This window comes from Eptesicus fuscus, chromosome 12, assembly GCF_027574615.1.
Source record: "Eptesicus fuscus isolate TK198812 chromosome 12, DD_ASM_mEF_20220401, whole genome shotgun sequence".
In the NCBI taxonomy this organism is placed as follows: domain Eukaryota; kingdom Metazoa; phylum Chordata; class Mammalia; order Chiroptera; family Vespertilionidae; genus Eptesicus; species Eptesicus fuscus.
In genome coordinates this window covers 24,531,984-24,549,404 of record NC_072484.1, presented here as the reverse complement: position 1 = coordinate 24,549,404, position 17,421 = coordinate 24,531,984, and the positions used below count along the sequence as shown (strand labels likewise).

The 17,421-nt window shown below is 39.2% G+C and overlaps 1 protein-coding gene across 1 annotated transcript in view; it reads left to right on the top strand.

The window, feature by feature from the left end:
* PLCB4 (phospholipase C beta 4) overlaps window positions 1-17,421 on the top strand; it is a 219,256-nt gene that overhangs the window by 137,371 nt on the left and 64,464 nt on the right. The window contains exons 11-15 of the mRNA XM_054724007.1: window positions 7,099-7,207; window positions 11,071-11,281; window positions 12,239-12,332; window positions 15,768-15,847; window positions 16,439-16,523. Of these exons, the coding sequence (XP_054579982.1) occupies window positions 7,099-7,207; window positions 11,071-11,281; window positions 12,239-12,332; window positions 15,768-15,847; window positions 16,439-16,523 (579 nt within the window). The remainder of the gene's footprint in view (window positions 1-7,098; window positions 7,208-11,070; window positions 11,282-12,238; window positions 12,333-15,767; window positions 15,848-16,438; window positions 16,524-17,421) is intronic.

The following is a 17,421-nucleotide window of genomic DNA, read 5'->3' as shown; positions in this document are numbered from 1 at the left end:
TGTGTCTATGTTTCTTTGCAAGACGATATTGAAGGTACTTATGTTTTGTTTTTCCTATTGATCTCATTAAATAGAAAGAGAATGGATTTACTTTGCCACACTATATAGTTGGATTCTCCATTGCTAACTTTTTCTCATATCTTTGCATGGAACTGGAAAGCTTGGTTTTTGTCTTTTAATGGATTGCATGTAAGAAAAATTTGTAGATTCAAAATAGAATATTTTGACGACAAGCACAATTATATTTCCTGGGTGAAAATACAGTACATATTAGGTCAACTGGATTACAGGTTAAATTTTTACTTTTTATTTTTATAACATTCTCAGGGCTAATTTTAGAACATGATTCACTTAACCACCAACACTGGTTGACAGAATTTGCTTAAGCAGAATAAAATATATATATATATATGGTAGGACAAGTAAAGGTGGCAACTTTTATTCCAACTCAAATTAACTTCTTCTTTTTTTTCCCCATGGACAAATAAAAGCTCCTCAGTGAAACCCGCAGAAGCTCTTGCTAAATCCAAAAAGGAAAATTCACTTTTCCCCCAACACTTTAATAATAAGAGTTTAAGTGAGAAATGGACAATATATTTTCGGTTCCAAGCAATTTATGTTAACCATTATACCATATAAAGGGAAAACGTTAGAAAAGTCAGTATCATGCCAGACATGAGGGATTGCCTCAAAAAAGACAACAGGCAGGCTGTGACTTGCCAATTTGCAGAGAGAAATCACATCTTTGCAGATGGGCTTCCTTCTTCTTTCCCTGCCAGGGCTCAGTGACTTCCAATATGTGGGGTTGCTCGTTAGAAGAAACGATTTCCAGAGCCAGCAGCACTGATGCAGGAGAGAGAAGGTACCCCGTAGATGAGCACAGAGGCCCACGTTCACATAAGCTTTTCAGTATGATACAATATTTATTTTGCTTGAAAACAGTTTAAGCTTTTGCACTCCACCATTTTTTCTCACGTGAATACTGTGTTCAGAATCTTTACCCAGATATTATCCACATTCTTCTGCCACCATTGCTCGGAAGTTAAATTGCTTTCCTTTATTTCTTTAACCCCTTCTCCCTTCTCTGCTTTAAAAATATAGATATTGTTCTGTGTCCCTCAGCTTCCTCGTGCACTTTGGGTGTTTGATCATCTTAAATTCTGGTCAGGTGGGCGGGAAGCATGCTTTCTACTAAAGAGGGAAAACACTTCAGTGGAGAGGAGAAAATCCACCGGCCCATTCATTTGGCACTTCCTAACGAAAGACCCTTGTGGGGATGGGGGTGAAGCTGGCACCCAGCCTTTTATTAAAATGTGCATTTCCCTATGCAATTCTGAGGCTGAGGACACGTGCTGCCTTCATGGGTTCCTATTTCATGCCCTTCCTTTTATGGATTGTTTTTGTAGGCCTACCCAGTAATCACTCTTGTCATTCCTATAAGGCTAAGTAGATAACATTTTACTTTTAAAAGATATGATCACCCATACTTTCTTGCTCTGTCATCCAAATTCTTTCTTAAATACGTATTATTTGGTAAGCTTTTATCCATCACTATTGCAGTGGCCAGTATCTCTCAGTGGTCATTAGTGGTCATTTCCTTCTGTATGGCTTCTCATTAGCAGTAAGGAAGCACCTTTATGCAGGGGTGATGGAATCAATGTGATTTTATCCTGATTTTTTTAAAATATATTTTATTGATTTTTTACAGAGAGGAAGGGAGAGAGATAGAGTTAGAAACATCGATGAGCAAGAAACATCGATCAGCTGCCTCCTGCACACCCCCCACTGGGGATGTGCCCGCAACCCAGGCATGTGCCCTTGACTGGAATCGAACCTGGGACCCTTCAGTCCGCAGGCTGACGCTCTATCCACTGAGCCAAACCGGTTTTGACAAATCCTGATTTCTTGAGGTCATAGAGACTACAAGACAGTCCAGGAAAGTGTACAGTCTTTATTTTTAATTGGTGCTTGCCATGAATCTCTTCCTTTTCTATCCTAGTGACTCAACTGGAAGAACTAGACAAACCTCTGAATGTCGCCTTGAAGAAGCTTTGTCAAGCTTAGGAAATGTTCTGCCAGCTCCTTGCACCCTCCCTTTTGAGTTGCCTCTCTCATCTCTCCAAAATCAAAAGCATCCTTTAGGCAGCTTTTCCTTCAAAACCCACAATGAAAGGAGGCAGGGTTCACTCCAGAAGGGAGCAGGCATTGGAATGTAAGGGTCTCTGAGTCCAAAAGCTTAGACCTAAACATTTTCAAAATGCCTTAGCCACAGTCTCACCAAGCCAGAATTTGACATTGCTTTAGAAGTCCTGGATCATGCAATAAGACAAGGAAAAATAAATGAGTCCCATGAACATGAAGGGACTAGGTCCTACTCTTACTGTTGATTGTGTACCCTGAATATTACAGACTATCAACTGCAAAACTCTTTGATTAAATAAGAGAGTTTAGAAAGGTAACCAGAGATATGATCAAGAAAGCAAACATCAATAGACATGAACACCAGCATTAACCAATTAGAATAGGGGGAGAGTTCCACTTTATTAGAAAAGCCCATCCTGCCTCTCACCGCCTTCCAGCTTGTAAATCTCTTTACTCTTTACATCAAATTTTCTGTTAGTGTATTAATGTGGGAGGAGAGAAGGAGAAACGATCCTTCATTTACTGCCTTCGTTGCTATGTAGGGGTTGTACCATCTTTTGCCTATCCATGCCATTCGACACTTACTAGATTTCCCCCAGTAGCTTTAGACCTGCTCCTCATCCATTTCTCAGTCCCTCCTTGTTTATAGCTCCCGCAAGTGTAGTCTGTGGATGCAGCTTAGGCATCCTCTGGGAGATTGTTAGAAATGCAGATTCCCAGGTGCTTTGCTTGCAGGTAAATTTTGTGAAGCACTGTCCTAATGAATTACCTGGGTCCCTCCTTGGAATGCCTTGTGTGAATGGGGAAAATGTGAGAGCAGCATATATCACTGGCCATAATGAATTTTGTCATGGAAATCCACCACTCAGGTCTAAATTTTTGTTTAATTGATTTCAGAGAGGAAGGGAGAGGGAGGGAAGAGGAGAGAGAGAGAGAGAGAGAGAGAGAGAGAGAGAGAGAGAGAGAGAGAGAGAGAAATCAATGAGAGAGAATCATTGATTGGCTGCCTTCTGCATGCCCCCTACTGGGGATGGAGCCTACAACCCAAGCATGTGTCCTGACCATTGACCTTCTGGTTCATAGGTCAACACTCGAGCATTGAGCCACACTGGCCAGGCCACAGCTATGTTTCTTATTGCCTTCCAGTAGACTGAGGAAAACTTCCTTTGCCTATATTATGAAACTAGCAAACTAGCTTCTAGGAGAGCTGGGGGTGGCACTTATTAGGAGCTGCCACCTGGTCAGATACTGCTGTCAACTGGGCTCTCTGGATGTGGGTGCACTAATTAAAATCTCCGGGCTCCTGTTAGTTTCACATCTCCCTGTGAAGATTTAGCCTAATGAGAAGCTAAATTGATTTTGGTTTTACCTTCATCCTTTATTTCACTTCTTATGAAGATGATAACAACTGAGGGTCTGCAGAATTGAGAGATACAGGGAGAGCAGGAGAGAAAGATTAAAATAAGAAAGAGAAGAAAAAGATCTTGCGCCTCCATAATAAGAAGAAATTAGCTTTATTTTCTTGTTGCTGGTAATCTTTCCCCTGCATTAAACACATTATGTCATCATATTAGGGCTTAACCTGATTTTTAAATTTTATTTTTTATTTGTTTTTCAGTTGAAGGAATGTAAGAAAGGACCCAAGATCTCTTATCTCTTTCCATTTACAATATCTTTATTTTATATACATATAACTGATTTCAGAGAGGAAGGGAGAGGGAAAGAGAGAATCATTGATGGGCTGCCTCCTGCACACCACCCCCACTAGGGACTGAGCCTGCAACCTAGGCATGTGCCCTGACCAGGAATCGAACCATGTACTCCTGGTTCATAAGTTGAGACTCAACCACGAGCCACACCGGCTGAGCTCTTTATTATTTAATATATATGCAAAGAGAGAGAAAGAGTTATATAGTCTTACAAATAAGCCTACCCTTGCCAATTATTCCTTTATTTCTTTTATGTATCTTTTGAATTTTATTTACGTCAACATCTATCTCCCAGTGCTGCTTGGATTGAAGCCAGTGATGCCTTTTCTCAGGAAGAAGATTAAGAACATAGTGATGAAGCCATGTCCATTTCTGCTTCATTCACTTGGGCACCTTCTATGACCTATTTTTTGGAAGCTGTTTAGGATCTCATTTTGCAAGGTTCTGGGCATCATGGGGTGAATGTCCTGGATATCCTGCTTCACAGAGCACCAACTGAAAACCAATAGTCCGTCCCTTAGAGCTGTGAAGCATTTGTCTCACTGTGCTTATGTCCGCATGGAACTCTTCTGCAACTTTATTACTCCGAGATCACCTAGAAATGAGCTTCCTCCTCTTGGTTTTCTTTTTTCCTCTAAAAATGATAGTTTTGTGACTCTAATGCAAATCTTAGCATTTGTTTCCTTGCCTTTGGATTCTCCACATTGAACCGTACTTCCTTTTTGAAAGGTGAAAATTTTAGGGAAAGCAAAGGTTTATGTCATCTGATGGAGCAGATGCAAAAACAAATGCAATTCCCTGTCTCTTTTTTATTATTTGCAAGTCATTACTAGAGTAGGGGATGATGATACATCCATCTTAGGACTTGCTTTTCCTGGTCGTCGCTTCTGATAGGCAGGATGTGCTAGTAAATATCATGCCCTTGGACAAAATTGTTCTGGAGTTTAACTGGGAGGACATCTTCAACATTTAGCATTCTTCTCCCCTTGTAGAACTTAGGTGCTTTTTAAAAAATGATATCCAAATATGTTAAAAGGTATACCTTTACATCTTAAATAGAAGCCCATCAGAATCCCCTGGGAGGCTTGTTAAAAACAGATTCACAGGTCCCTCCTCCCCTGAGAATCAGATTTGGTGGGACGGGGAGGGGCCCCAGAATTAGGATTTCTAACAAACTCCCAGCTGAGGGTGGTACCATTGTTGCCATTCACAGATCACACTATGGGTAACACCGCGTTAGAAAACATGCATGTGTCTGTGAACAGCACATAAGAATGTCTGGATTCCCTCTCCTCTCCCTAACTCTCTCTCTCTTCTCTCCCCTTTAGTTGAATCTCTTCTCCTTTTCACTCTTTAATTCATGTGGATTTGCCCCCATCATCTCCATGAGTGCAGAATATTTACCATTGAGCATATATTTAAACCAAAAGACTTAATTTTAGTAAGGAAGAGACATATAGTGGCCAGCCTTGCAGGTAACTGCAGTGCAGCCTAAGTTACCTAAAACTGCATCCATCTTCTTTCATGAGGTTATTTACAGAGGTGGACAGGAGAAGGAATGTGCCTAGAGAGAGTTTCTTCTTCGTTTGTTGGTTTGTTTTTTAAACAATGTGTTATCACCAGAGGATGGTGCTTGTCATTTCCTAGAATAGGGAGCCCTAGTCTTGCATGACAGCATCCATTTCCTAAACCAGGTGTCCCATGCCTTCACTGCCTGGCACTCTACAGTCCACCTCACAGTTTCTCTGCACACCCATGACTTCCGTTCTCTATGGTCTCATGGCCTGTTATCAATGTAACAGTGTCTGCTCTTGCACATGCATGGATGTGAGCTGTTGTGAGCTGTGATTTCTTAGATGGCAGCAGAAGCATGCTTCATTGGGATAAATTGACAAAAAAGATATCGATTCCTTAATTCGGTGGGGAGATGGGAGGACCAGAACAGGCTAGGCTACAAGTACTTTAGGAAAGTACATCAAATGTCCTGTTGGCCAAAGGCATTCATTCTGTGTAACCCCCTTTTCAAATTATCATTTCAAAATAATGGGGAAGGGAAATCCATATGAACTTTTAACAATTGTTTCTTACCTTCCTTTTTATTAATGTTTTTCCAAAGTCTGTGCATATATTTGGGTAAAGAGTTGTTGCCAAAGTCCTACCTATTGAGCAGGTTTTGCTCCCATCTGCTTGCCTGCCATTATTCCATTGAAATTTGCTTTATTTATTTATTTGGTGGATGACCAAGGGTCAGAGTGAACAATAAGGAAATTTAATGGACACACTGCCTCCAGGTATATACTAGCACATACAAGCAAACAGACATACAGACACACACATACACACAGGACTGTAGCTGAGTCAGTGATTTGAACTTGTTTTATCACCGCTATGAAGGTAGAATGACAGACTGCAGGAATAGCATTGCCCCTGTGCCTCATGTACCACCATGAGCATCCAAGTGGTGATTGGAAAAGCATGACATCACCACTCTCCTGAGTACCTTAGTCATTCATGTACTTTTCTGCCCAGAATGTCCTCAGGCCAAACTGAGTTACGTTTCATAAACTCTCAACTACTGATATTTAAATACAGATTTTCATACTGTTTATAGCTTGTAAATATCCTTGTGCTGATTAATTTTCATCATCATTAAAATTGGTTCATTTTGATAAATATTTCCTCAAGAAAACAAAGTTTTCAGAGTGCCCATGAAATCTCTTATTGATGTGGAAATGAAATGATGTTTGCCTGTCTCAGGGGATTTCATTATTGTTTTTGTTTGGGCACTATAGTGTATTATCTATTTTTTGAACTATTTTGGAGTTTTTTTTATATGTGCTTTCATTATTTTCTTTAAAAAATTTTTAACCTCACTTTTTATAGACATTTATGCCAAATGTCTTAACCTGTGGGATGGGAACAAATGGACAGTACAGCTGACATGCACACCATATTACATAGCCTTCAGTTTCTGAAGGAAAACCAATTTCTGTATTCTCCCAAATTGAGCACTTTGCAGTATTTGATTTTATTTAGTTCAGAGAGGGGAACCAGCCAAGTACTTCCAAATTTGGAGCTTTTTAAAGTATATTTTAGGGAGAAAGACAGGAAGACAATGAAATCCTATCTTTGTAACTATAAATACGATATTATAAATATATATTGTTTTAGATATTACATGCTTGAGTTGTGTAACACCATAAAGACGAGAAATGTTAACCTAAATGGAGTTATTTTCTCATCATAGCATCAACGAGATCCTCGACTCAATGAAATTTTATTCCCATTTTATGATGCTAAAAGGGCAATGCAGATAATTGAGATGTATGAGCCTGATGAAGACTTGAAGAAAAAAGGTAATAAAAGTGAAAAAAAAAAAGAGTTTTCTTTATTTAACAAAGGCAAGAATATATGCAACACATTACAGTGATATTCCCCCAGGTTCTTTCTTATATTGTATAATGCTTGTATTACATAATACTTACATGTAAAAATGCCAAATACAATCTCATTTGCAATCTTTGAAAAGAATTCCATTTCCTATGAAAATGTACACCTTCTTTTTCTCCCTTTTGTTTTGCCAAGCTTAGGACACTAAATACATTATTTGAGAAGCCTTCTCACCCTTCATTTGACCTCTGTTATGGAAAGTAAATGCAATTGGTATGAAATTAAATAGTCAGGAATCAACTTAGCAAATTGGTGGGGGTTTTGAACTTTTGCCCCCTTCAATAAACTTTAGAAACAATGTGTTGTCCATCCCAATATTTGACAAAGGAAAGGCTTAGAGAGAAAATTTAAGATTGGTTCTATAGCAATGGGAAACACCTGCAAATAATGGGAGGGATGATGCTAATATAACTGGACAGGGAGTGATTGAGATACCTGAGCTAGTGCTTCTGGCCTTGTCTCAGTGGAGAGAAAGGAGGTCTAGGTTCAAGTTCTGTCAGTCCCATGTGCCCGTGAGTATCATGGCTACAGTTTCTTCCTCTGTAGAACAGGGATTCATTTTATTGTGTGTCTCAGTGAACGTGGCCAAAAGGTTTACATATTCCCTGGACCCACATAGAACCTGTTTATATGCATGTCTGGTCCATCATGATGCGTGACCTCATCCCTGATATTTTTCCAAGTCCAATTGAGTTTTCCCTTGGTTGTAGTCATGTATTTATACTCTCTGCTAGGGTCTCAAATACCTATATTCAGCAAGACTTCTTCATTACTTACCTCTCTTATTAGTACTCTGAGAATTGTAATTTATTCTACCTTGCATGTGATTAAAGTGAAAAGGAGAGTAGCTCAATAGAAAACTGAGCACTTTGCAGTATTTGATTTGATTTTGTTGCTACCCTGTTACTGTGTGAAATAGAGCAAGGAACAGTATTTCTGGACCTCGGTTTCCCTGCTTATAAGATGGTGGCATTCATGCAGTCATTTAACTAGTTTTTCTCCCCCTACCTTCACTCCTTAAAGTTTGTGAAGGGTTGACTTGGTACCAAGCACTGTGCTGGATGCTGGGAATTCAAAGCTGAATAAGGCAGTTGGAATCTGTTGAAGAAGAAAGAGCAATTCCTCAGCAGTATGATAGATGTTATGGTAGAGGTGTATCATTGATTCTTTCTAAAGTCCTTTCAGGTCCTAAACAGCTATGAGATTATTATTGACACATCAGAAAAGCACAGTTTCACCATTTCACTGATGATGGAAATTTTAAAATCTGTCATTATCAAGTATGGATGAGAATGTGGTACAAAAGGCATTCTTAATAAATTTCTGTTGGGAACATAAATTGGTACAAACAGCCATGTTGATGAATATTTTGGCAGTAGTACAGTGAAAATATACCTCCCCTATAGCTCAGCCTTTCCACTTCCATGTATGGATCCTAGAGATTTTCTCTTACATTTCCCAGCTCTGACATTAGAATGGCCCAATTTCAGTCCCTGGATCTCTGCTCATTTACACTCACTCTTTCAAAGAGCTCAGCCACAACAGTGGCTTTAAGTTTCTTCTACACACACATGACTTTCTGTTTAAACTCCCCACTCCTAAGGTCTACAGGCCTGTAGTAGAACTCTCCACTTGAATGTTGCATGGGCATTTCAAATGTACATATCCATCACATTTTAGTTCTTCTCATCCACAGACCTGTTCCTTTCCCAGCCTAGAAACTGGTACTATTATTCACCCAGCTCTTCAAGCCAAAACTCTTGGAATCATCCTCAACTTGTTTTGTTTTTTCATTTCACTTCTAATTTAGCAGCAGAATCTGCAAGACTTGTATGCACAATAAATTCCAAATAAATAAGTTCCCATCATCTACACATTTACCAGACTTTCTGAGCCTACGTTATCTCTCCTTGGACAATCAATGCCAGTTGACTTCTAACCAGTCTTCTCCTTTCTACTCAGTGCCCTACAATTTATGCTCCACTCAGTGGCCAGATAAATCTTTCCAAACCAAATCTTACCATGTTAATTCACTCTTCAAAACCCTCCAAAGGCTCTTCAGCACACTTAGAATAAAATTCCAAAGTACTTAGTCCAACTGATGTCGCCTTTGGCTGCCTCTGCAATCTCATTTCCATCAACTTTTCCCTTCGTCATACACTCCTGCAAAGGTCTTTGCACTTGCTGAACCTTCTGCCAGGTGTGCATGTGGCTTGCTCCCCATGCATAAACATGACCTCCTCGGAACGGCTTTTTTTGGCCACATATCTAACCCAGCATCTTGGTCATCCTTGATCACTTTCATTTCCTGGTTTCTATTTCCTTCTAGCACTTTCTTGACATTATATTATACTTATATTTATTTGTTAATATATTTGTTCTCGTGCCCATACTATATGAGTTTTATGAAGGCGGGGCTTGTCTGTCTCTTCTTTCCCTGCATTTATCCCAGTGCTTTGAAGAAGTCTTGCTCTCAGAATAAATATATGTGCCCAGGAGGTGGAGGCACACTTTTATGGTAGAGTTTTTAATTCTAATTAGAAATAATGTAAATATTCATCAACAGAATAATGAACAATAAATTGTGGCATACTTATATATGGACTACTATACATTATACTGTACATACTATACATTATTCAGTGAAAAATAAATGAACAAAAACTACTACATTGACTGGAAAAATCCTAAGAAAATATAGAGTAAAAGTAGCAAGTTGCAAAAGCAAAGGGTGGGATATCTTTCATATAAATTTTTAAATATTTAAAACTCCCTAATGTTTGGATAAATGCATTTGTAGTAAAGTTGCAAAACCATCTTGGGAATGGTAAACACACAAACTAGGGTAGTAGATGTATACATTGGAGTAGAAAGATGAAATTGAATGGAACTGAGGGTGGGCCACACAGGACACCACAAAGGCATCCATAATCATGTATTTCTTTAAAAAATATAGAGCAAATAAGATCAAATGTTAAGATCTGACAAAGCTTCTCTGTAAGCTCAAAATCAGTTTGTAACTTTCAAATCCTTAAATAAAAACAAAAAGCTGAAGCTGTCAATAGTTGATAGGATAGGAGAAGGTGCAGAGATATTGATTGCCACTCCTGTAGTTACCAGGGATCCTGTCCCCATGTCAGTAAGGTGTGACTGAAAGGAACAGAGGTCTTGGGGCCACATTTCAAAGACAATTGCAAACTCTTCTCATTAGTTCCATACCCTGCCTTTTAGATAAAATGGGAAAACTGGATTGTTTAAATCCAGAGAGGCCACTAACCCCTTCTCCAGCCTGGTGAGAACAACACTGCCTTATAGTTGAATGCCTTCCAGTTTTTTAGAGCGCCTCTTATTCATATTCTCATGTACCATTCCTGACAGTCCTGGGAAGAGGTGTTGCCAGTACTTCCCCCATTTGACAGAGGAGGAGGCCGAGACCCGGGAGCATCATGAGTGAGAGGCAGAGGCAGAAATAGACCAAGGTCCCCTTGGCCCATGGTCACCACAGCTCCTGGAGCTGTGCCTCTGAACTCGGGGGACTGTGTGCCCTGCCACCGTGCACATGGAAGCAGGACACCACCTCATTGTGCAATGCACTAGGTTACATATAATGTGCAACTGTGTTTTGTTCAACTGAATAATGAAGGTTCTTGAGAAAGAGACTGTGAGGAAGGTTTTACTCCTGTTTAAGCTGCTTCACCTTCCATGAGTAAGATGTGAGATGTGTGTCTGGCAAAGCCACACGTCTGTAAGATATTCTTCTCTCCCCTAGGCCTTATATCCAGTGATGGATTTTGCAGATATCTGATGTCAGATGAAAACGCCCCCGTCTTCCTAGATCGTTTAGAACTTTACCAAGAAATGGACCATCCTCTGGCTCACTACTTCATCAGTTCTTCCCACAACACCTATCTCACTGGCCGACAGTTCGGCGGGAAGTCTTCGGTAGAAATGTACAGACAGGTTCTCCTGGCTGGCTGCAGGTCAGAAACTCAAGACAGCTGAGTTTGTATATGACTCCCTTTTACTTTTCTCTGAAACAACAGAAGAAGTACTCAAAGTGAAATGGACATTGGTCCTTCTCTTAAGTGGATTATGGTGGCCATTTAACTTTGGGAAAGGGAGGATAATATCTGTTCCACAAAGGTCTAGAGTCCTCCTGTGGGTCAAAAGATAATTTCTACTGTAAATTTATCCCCTCCAAAATACATGTTTTAGGAAGTCATGCTGTTTCCAATTGGTCACAGGCACTTGCAAAATTAACATTAATGTTAAAATTCTGAAGTTTCATACTCTGAGAATAAAGATTATTGAAAATTATTTTTCTTTTACAGAAATTGACAAACATTTCTGGCTTAAAATATGACATAAATGCTAAAAGTGAAAAATAAGAAATTATGATTTTTTTCTTGGTTATCAATAGCCAATACCTTATTTCCTTAACTTGCTATTTTTTTGTTTAGTATGGAAATATTTTAACAGAAATTAACTATCAGAATTTCTGTCTCTGAATACTTGAGTATGAACTGCTGAAATAATGAGAACATTTTCTCTTATGGTCAAAGCAACATCATCCCATCTAACAAAATTTAAACATTATTCTTTAACATCATCTAAAATACAGCCCATACTCAAATTTCCCCAATCGTCCCCAAATTGTCTTTTATAGTAGCTTTGTCAAAACTAGAATTTCATACAGAACCACACTGCAACCAGTTATCACTCTGAAGTGTCTTTTAATTTCAGACAGTCCCTTTTTCTTAACACCAAATTGATAAGGAGAATAATGTGATTTTAACCTGCATACTCCATGAAATAATCCTGTCAATTCACTCCATTTTCGACTTCTATAAGAAAACAACTTATTTTGGCATCTTTTAATTTTTACACACACTATTTTATTAGTAGGGTCCAATATTGTAATTTCACTGTGTTGCTAGATGTGTCGAACTTGACTGTTGGGATGGAAAAGGTGAAGACCAAGAACCGATAATAACTCATGGAAAAGCAATGTGTACAGATATCCTTTTTAAGGTAAGTTTTAAAATTGCATAGCTGTAGTCTTTCCTATTTCGTGTGGAAATAAGTAGAGTGGAAAAAAACAACAAAATATTTGTTTTCTCAAGCATTTTACCTTCATATTCCTTTCTTCCAGTTTTGAGGAGAAACAAGAAAAATGTTTTTTCCACTTAGTATCTCTTTCATGTTACGTTTCCTGCTTTCAAACGCTGACAGTGTTTAGAATGAGGTTTCTCTGGCAGAGTTTCCCTGGTTCTACTTACCTTAAAAAGTCTTCGATTTTATCTATTCTTTATTTTCTTTTTCTTTTTCTTTTTCTTTTTTTTTTTTTTTTTTTGCTTGCTTACTTTGCATTATTCCTGAAGAACTTCAAAGTGGCATAAAAAGATAAATAGAATACAGAAAATAAAATGGATTATAAATAGTGTCTATAAGGATAAGAAAATAAGATAGTGAGATCAGAGTTTATAAATGCTTATTAGGAAGTTCTATAAACTAAAACCACACTACAAATTGGGCTCCAAACTTTCTAGAATTCAGTGGAAGGAGAACAACATGATAATTTACAAGATTCGTAAAATACAAACAGAGCAAAAGGTCCAAAGAAGCACAGTTATTCCCAGTTCTGACACCAGAGGGGAGATTTTTTCCCCCCGAGGAACTCATGGGGAAATCTACAGTTTTACAAATAGGCATCTCAAAATGGCCTTTTGGTGACCTCTATGTATGATTTGAAGGTGAATTTCTTAGAGTAAGCATGTCAAACTCGCGGCCCATGGGACGCATGTGGCCCACAAGGAATATTTTTGTGACCCAGCCAATATAATGGTATGTAAGAAACACTTTAATAAAAATTTTGTAACTTAATTTTTACAATATCATGTTATACATGATTATTAATAACGAACTACAGTGTTCGCTAATGACTGATTACTATAATAATGTTGCATTCATTTACCTTACACACCTTAAGAGCAGGCGTACCATTTCTCTCCACTAATACCAGTAGCAAATATTTTAGCAGCTGATTGCCACGTCATTAGTCTTGTACCGACTTGTTTGGTGTGTGCAACAGGAAATATGTCGCTTTTGGAGAACAAGAAAAATAGGTTTATTTGCATTACGCTTATTAATTTGTGCAGTTATTCAGTGTCTGGTAAGTTAATGTTCAAGAAAAAATATTAATTTTTATTAAAATATTACATTATTTTATGTTAACGATTACTCATTTATTTCAGCCCTTTGTATTCAGCATGTCTCCATCAAAATAAACCTACGTTTCTATGAAAATTGAAGCTTTTGTTTTTTTGAGGCCCACAGAAACTTAAACCTTGTTTACTTGGCCCGTGTTAGCCTTTGAGTTTGACATGCTTGTCTTAGAGTTTTCCTCACTATGTTCCAATGATATCCTGCCAAAAGACAAGTAAAAAATGAAATTCTGTGGTTGGCCAGTATGTCAGGTTCATGGCTCTCTGTCATGTTCTTGTAACTCAGAATAGTGATTGCAATGTCTGGAGCAGTGGTCGTCAACTCTGCCTACACGTGGAAAATTATCAGGGGCATTTTTAAAAACAGATGCCTAGGTTCTATACCCATAAACACGCCATGCATATAATTTCTCTTGGCCAAAATGTTGGTGAGTTTTGAGCAACAATGAATTCAACAGTATTCCTGAGAAGTACCAAGAGCATATTTGAGTGGGAAGCCATAGGTCTGCACAGACACGAAGGATTGATGACCCTTTAAGAAATAAGGACCCTAGAAAGGAAGCTTAGCCGAAAAGAAGGCCCTACCCCCTCTGCTTGGAGGTGGGCAAAGGAGAACCCATGGATAGAGCCAGGATTTTCCTCAAGGAGTAATTCTTTGGTCAGCTCAAGTGGACAGTCAAGGTGGCTGACAGTTCACCTGGGAAGAATCTTTAAGCAAAAATAACTAAAGGACCACCTTGGCCATAAGGGTGCTCAATAAAATACTCCAGGATTATCCAACCTAGGGCATTTTCATTTCAAATGGACTTCTCCAGATAACTATCTATAATAATAAAAGCATAATATGCTAATTAAACTAGACAGCTGAATGACCTTACAGATGTCATTCTGGACGTCCTTCCAGACGAAGCCGCTGTTGGCGGGGCCTGAGGTAGAGGTGGTTAGGGGTGATCAGGCAGGCGAGCAGTTAGGGGCGATCAGGCAGGCGAGCAGTTAGGGGTGATCAGGCAGGCAGGCAGAGTGGTTAGGAGCGATCAGGCAGGCGAGCAGTTAGGGGCGATCAGGCAGGCGAGCAGTTGGGGGCAATCAGGCAGGCAGGCAGAGGGGTTAGGGGCAATCAGCCAGGTAGGCAGATGGGTTAGGGGTGATCAGGCAGACAGGCGAGTAATTAGGGGTGATTACGTAGGCAGGCGAGTGGTTAGGAGTGATCAGGCAGGCAGGCAAGTGGTTAGGAGCAATTAAGCAGGCAGGCAGGCAAGTGGTTAGGGGCAATCAGGCAGGCACGCAGGCCAGTGGTTAGTAGCCAGCGGTCCTGGATTGCAAGAGGGTGCATGCTGGGTGAGGGACACCACCACCACCACCCCCCGCATGAATTTCGTGCACCAGGCCTCTAGTTATATAATATTTTCCCAATTAACTAAATGATGGGACTTGCCCTGTGGTTAATGAAGTTGGGGATATTTACCAAATATGATGCTATGCCTGTAGAAGCATTGGCTTGTAGCCATGCTTTCTGAAGCTAAGCAGAGAGTGAGGCAGCTGCCTGTTACCAGAGATCATGGTGGGGACATGCTCAGCTCTTTCAAAGTAGTTTCAAGTGACAAAACCCTCAGTTCAGAGAGGGGCATTCAGAGCACCTCCCTGTGTAACCTCACATGCTGCTTAATTCCCCCACCACCCCCCACTTCACCAGACTAATACGGAACAAGGGATACTGTAAATGTCACATCAGTTCACATGAGTCTTCATCAAATTAATGAAATGTAGCCACAGACTGATTCCCAGATGCAGAGATAATCAATAAAGGCTTCCAGCAGTTCACAGGTTGTTACCATCGCATATCTCCTCAAGGCAAGAGGAGCAGAATAGTGGTCTGTTGTGAAAATCTGAAAACCGCTGTGCCCAAAGCTCCCCACTCGACCAGGTGACCTCGCAACCTGTCTAGGCAGATTATTGACCCAGGAACTAGCCTACCATGGAGGTGAACTGTCTTCTGTTAATAGCATCATAGTTTTGGAGAAGGAAAAGATGGTTGTGAAAAAGATTATCACTAACGCTTAACTTCATCTGGGTCTGTCTGTGGGGAATTCAACCTGTAGAGGTATTGAGGTAAATGGGTTCTCCAGACCTGAATTGCCAGAATTGACTTTCTGAAAAACTCAAATTAATAGTCTCTGATTGGTTACAGGTGCCTTAAGTTTTTTTGCTCTTCTCTCTCATTAACACTCTTTTATTTTTAAAGGATGTTATTCAAGCCATCAAGGAAACAGCATTTGTCACATCTGAATATCCTGTAATTCTCTCCTTTGAAAATCACTGCAGGTATAATGATGCATCCTACTCCAAATCTCTAAGGGTTGTTTCCTAATCCCCATCTCCACTCCAGCTCTACATCTTTTTACATCTTTTTAAATAACAAGTTTGTTTGGTCTTATGCAACACATAATCAGTTTTGTGTTAAAAAAAATAAATAAAGAAGTTGAAACAAAAGAAAACCCCAATCTACTACTGTTCCTCACCTCCAAAAAAATAAACAAAACTAAGTCATCTTAATGTATTCTAGAGATGCTTTCTCTAAACAAAAGGACAGATATCAGAACACCATGCCCAAAGTTACATTGATTTGGAAGACTTGTCAATATATTTGAAATCAGACTTCATGACTTTGAAAGACATTTTTTTAAATTCTGTTTTTCAGCTCTTAGTGCAGGGGCAGAATCTTCTTTTTTTTTTTTTTTTTTTTAAGACACTGGTTAAAGTTTGTGGTATATAACAGTACCTCTTAGTGTACATCAAGAGGACAGTCATGCATTTTGTAGAGTGGAAGTTTTTAATTGCCTAGGAATGAGTGTTTCTTCTTCTTGGACGGGTAATGGATGTTTGAATTTACAAATGCCATTTCTTTCTTTCCAGCAAATATCAACAGTACAAGATGTCCAAATATTGCGAAGATCTATTTGGGGATCTCCTGTTGAAACAAGCACTTGAATCACATCCAGTATGTATTTTTAGCTAACCATATTTCTAACATGAATGAATTTGTTTTGAAATTCATTTCTAAGGGGTCAAGTAGTTCTGAAGGACTGATGCTAAAGATCTTCATTTTTATTTAAATTTCTTGGTACAGAAAGCTTTCATTGTGCTGTAGAGAGATGTGTAGATAGAAACATAAACTTTGGGTTCCATTTAATTCAGATCTTGGGGTCTTTTGGTTTCTGCGTTCTCAGTCCTAAAATTTCATGAAGTGCCCACTGGCCAAGGGTCTAGAGACTCAGCAGTCATTCTCAACTCTAGTTTTATGCTAGGACCACCGGGGGGAACTGCTAAAAATACCTTTGCCAGGGCCCCACTCAGAGCTTCTGATTTAATTGATCCACGTCGGGCCTGAGCATGGTATGTTGTTTTAAAAAAAAAAAAAAACTCTTCAGGTGAATCAAATGTGCACCCAGGGTTCAGCACCCATGGGAACCTGTTGCCATGGGAAGTTCACAGATTGAAGTCATAGCAGACTGAAGTTCAAGTTCTCAACTCCAAAATAAATACTTGGACAATGTTTTATGTACTTCTTTTGCGTTTCATTTTTATACCTGCTAATCCCTTCATCAAACAAAGAATTGTTAACCTGTGGACCATCCATAGGTTTATGTTTCTATCTACACATCTCTCTAAAGCACAATGAAAGCTTTCTGTACCAACAAATTTAAATAAAAATGAAGATATTTAGCATCAGTCCTTCAGAACTACTTGACCCCTTTTGTGAACTCATTGTAATTGTATACAATTTTTTAATATAAACATCCCAGAGAGTTCATCACACTTTTACAAAGATCCATAACCCCCGTGGTTAAGATCCACTGTCACAGATCTTATGAGTAGCCAGACAGCTAATGCACAAA